Consider the following 2,500-nt stretch of genomic DNA (forward strand, 5'->3'; position numbering starts at 1 on the left):
GTGTGCCTGTATGTATTAAGTTGTGTGTGCATGTATGTATTAAGTTGTGTGTGCATGTCTGTATTAAGTTGTGTGTGCATGTCTGTATTATGTTGTTTACTGATGCAGGTGAGCACTCTGCTCTGTGTGTGGGTCTGGGGGAGGACTGTGGAATTACATGCAGCCAAGTGTGTCCAAATGTATTAATGTGGGCCTGGCCTGTTTACCGATGCACTGAAGCATGCGTATGTCTGTGTGCGTGTGTGTGCGTGTGTGTGTGTGTGTGTGTGTGTGTGTGTGTGTGTGTGTGTGTGTGTGTGTGTGTGTGTGTGTGTGTGTGTGTGTGTGTGTGTGTGTGTGTGTGTGTGTGTGTGTGTGTGTGTGTGTGTGTGTGAGGCTGAGAAATGAGGAGTCAGAGTGTGAGGAATAGAGGTGTGTCTGGGTATGGGGGTACCCGTGTGTGAGCTGTTGCAAGTTTTCTTAATAGCCTGCACAGGGGTATATGTGTGCTTGTGTGTGGTGTGTAAAATCATCTTGTAAAATCAAAATATGTAAAAATCATCTTACCCGCTGTTCACTCACTGTTATTTACCCATGTGTACTAGCTACGTATGTGCTCTGTACACTGGTCACTCAAATGTAATTCACTTGTGTGTAGTTGTGCGCTCCTAATACCTACTCTCCTCCCTTTCACCCTTCCCAATTTGTATGTAAATAAATGTGTGTGTGTATGCAGGTATATGTATATGTACTGAGTGCAGTGAAGTGGTGTATGTACTCACTCGTTCCCTTCCTTCCCCTTCCTCACCCCCCACCCCACCCCACCCCCCCACCCCCACAGAAACCATGGCGATAGACAGCATGCTGCCCAGCCCCAGCTCCCTCTCCTCCCCCGTGGTGGGCTTCGAGGGGTTGCCCGGGCGACGCCGGAAGAAACGCACCAGCATCGAGACCAACGTCCGCGTGGCCTTAGAGCGCAACTTCATCGCGGTTAGCACCTCCCTCACTACGTTGCCCTCGCCGACGCTGCATTGCCTTCACTTCACTAGTCCCACTAACCCTACCTACTAGGGCTGCACGATTATGGAAATAAGCATAATCACAATTATTTGGATCAAAATTGAAATCATGATTATAATCACGATTAACAATCAACAACTGAATTTGTGATTTTCTATTCATTTCGATTAATTGTGCAGCCTTTCTACTCTACTACCTAACACCTTCACCACCCATAGGACCTCACTAACCCTTCACTACGCCCACTACAGTACCCTGCATTACCCCCACTGCTCGCACACTACATTACCCCATTACCCTGAACCATTCACATCAACCCCACTAGTCAACATTCTCCAGTAGGAGTTAGATCCTTTAGTGGCATGTGGCATGTGCCAGTGACATGCGGAAGTGGTATCATTGGCATGCTATTATAAAACACATTTTTCCACTGACAGGTTAGGTTTAGGAATACATTTTGGTTTAGGCACAGTTCGGCATGTTTATAGGATGGTGTACACACATTTTTCACTGCCAGGTTAGGTTTAGGAATGAGTTTTGGTTTAGGCACAATTCGACATCGACATATAGAAGTAGCATCTGGCATGCTGTTATAAAACACATTTTTCCACTGACAGGTTAGGTTTGGTGAATGAGTTTTTGTTTAGGCACAGTTCAGTTGGTTTACACACATTTTTTCACTGGTAGAGTAGGTTTAGGAATGAGTTTTGGTTTAGGCACAGTTCGACATCATTGTAGCCACTGTAGCCATAGTAACCATAACCATGACGGCGCTTGACATGCCCATTGATTGTTGTAATTTCAGTCCTAGAATACATAAATAATTAAAAAATAATACTTATTATTGATAAATATGATCACACTTATTGATAATAGTTAGTATAGGTCTGTGGTAAATATAAAATCAATGGACATGTCACTGCAGCAATTCCGCATGTCACTGGCACATGCCACATCATGCCACTAAATGATCTAACCCCCTCTCACATTCTCCACATTCTGGGTCCTCCATGTGTACAATCAGCTCCATTGGTCCCCCTTTACATGATATTAATAGTGCAACAAAAAGTCCCTGGTGGCTCAGTCACACCTCTGACCCCCCCACTCACAGTATGTCACTATACTGCATGACAAACATCAACCCCGCTTCTACCCTCCAATACTACATTGCACCACCTACATCAAGCCCGCTACCCCCAGTACCTTACTAACCTGTACCACCCACATCAAGCCCGCTACCCCCAGTACCTTACTAACCTGTACCACCCACATCAATTACTTTTCCCAATACCACACTATGGTCTAGTTTAGATTATTTAATCTGTGTAATCTGTTTCATTATCGTTTCTATTGTGTATGCACTGTCCATTTACATTGGAATACTGGAATACGAGTTCATAGGTAGAAGAATTCAAAGAAGCCGGAGCCCACGTAAGCATTCACATACGATGCTGATTTAGCATCAAGAAACGGTCAGAAACAAGGATACGTAATACTGAAA

General features: G+C 44.6%; 1 protein-coding gene across 1 annotated transcript in view; it reads left to right on the forward strand.

Annotated features, from left to right (window-relative positions):
- The window catches only part of pou2f2a (POU class 2 homeobox 2a), a 76,377-nt gene that overhangs the window by 63,781 nt on the left and 10,096 nt on the right, over positions 1–2,500 (forward strand). Inside the window, exon 12 of the mRNA XM_063185463.1 lies at positions 821–969. Coding sequence (XP_063041533.1) covers positions 821–969 — 149 coding nt within the window. The remainder of the gene's footprint in view (positions 1–820; positions 970–2,500) is intronic.

Source organism: Engraulis encrasicolus, chromosome 20, assembly GCF_034702125.1.
Source record: "Engraulis encrasicolus isolate BLACKSEA-1 chromosome 20, IST_EnEncr_1.0, whole genome shotgun sequence".
Taxonomy (NCBI): domain Eukaryota; kingdom Metazoa; phylum Chordata; class Actinopteri; order Clupeiformes; family Engraulidae; genus Engraulis; species Engraulis encrasicolus.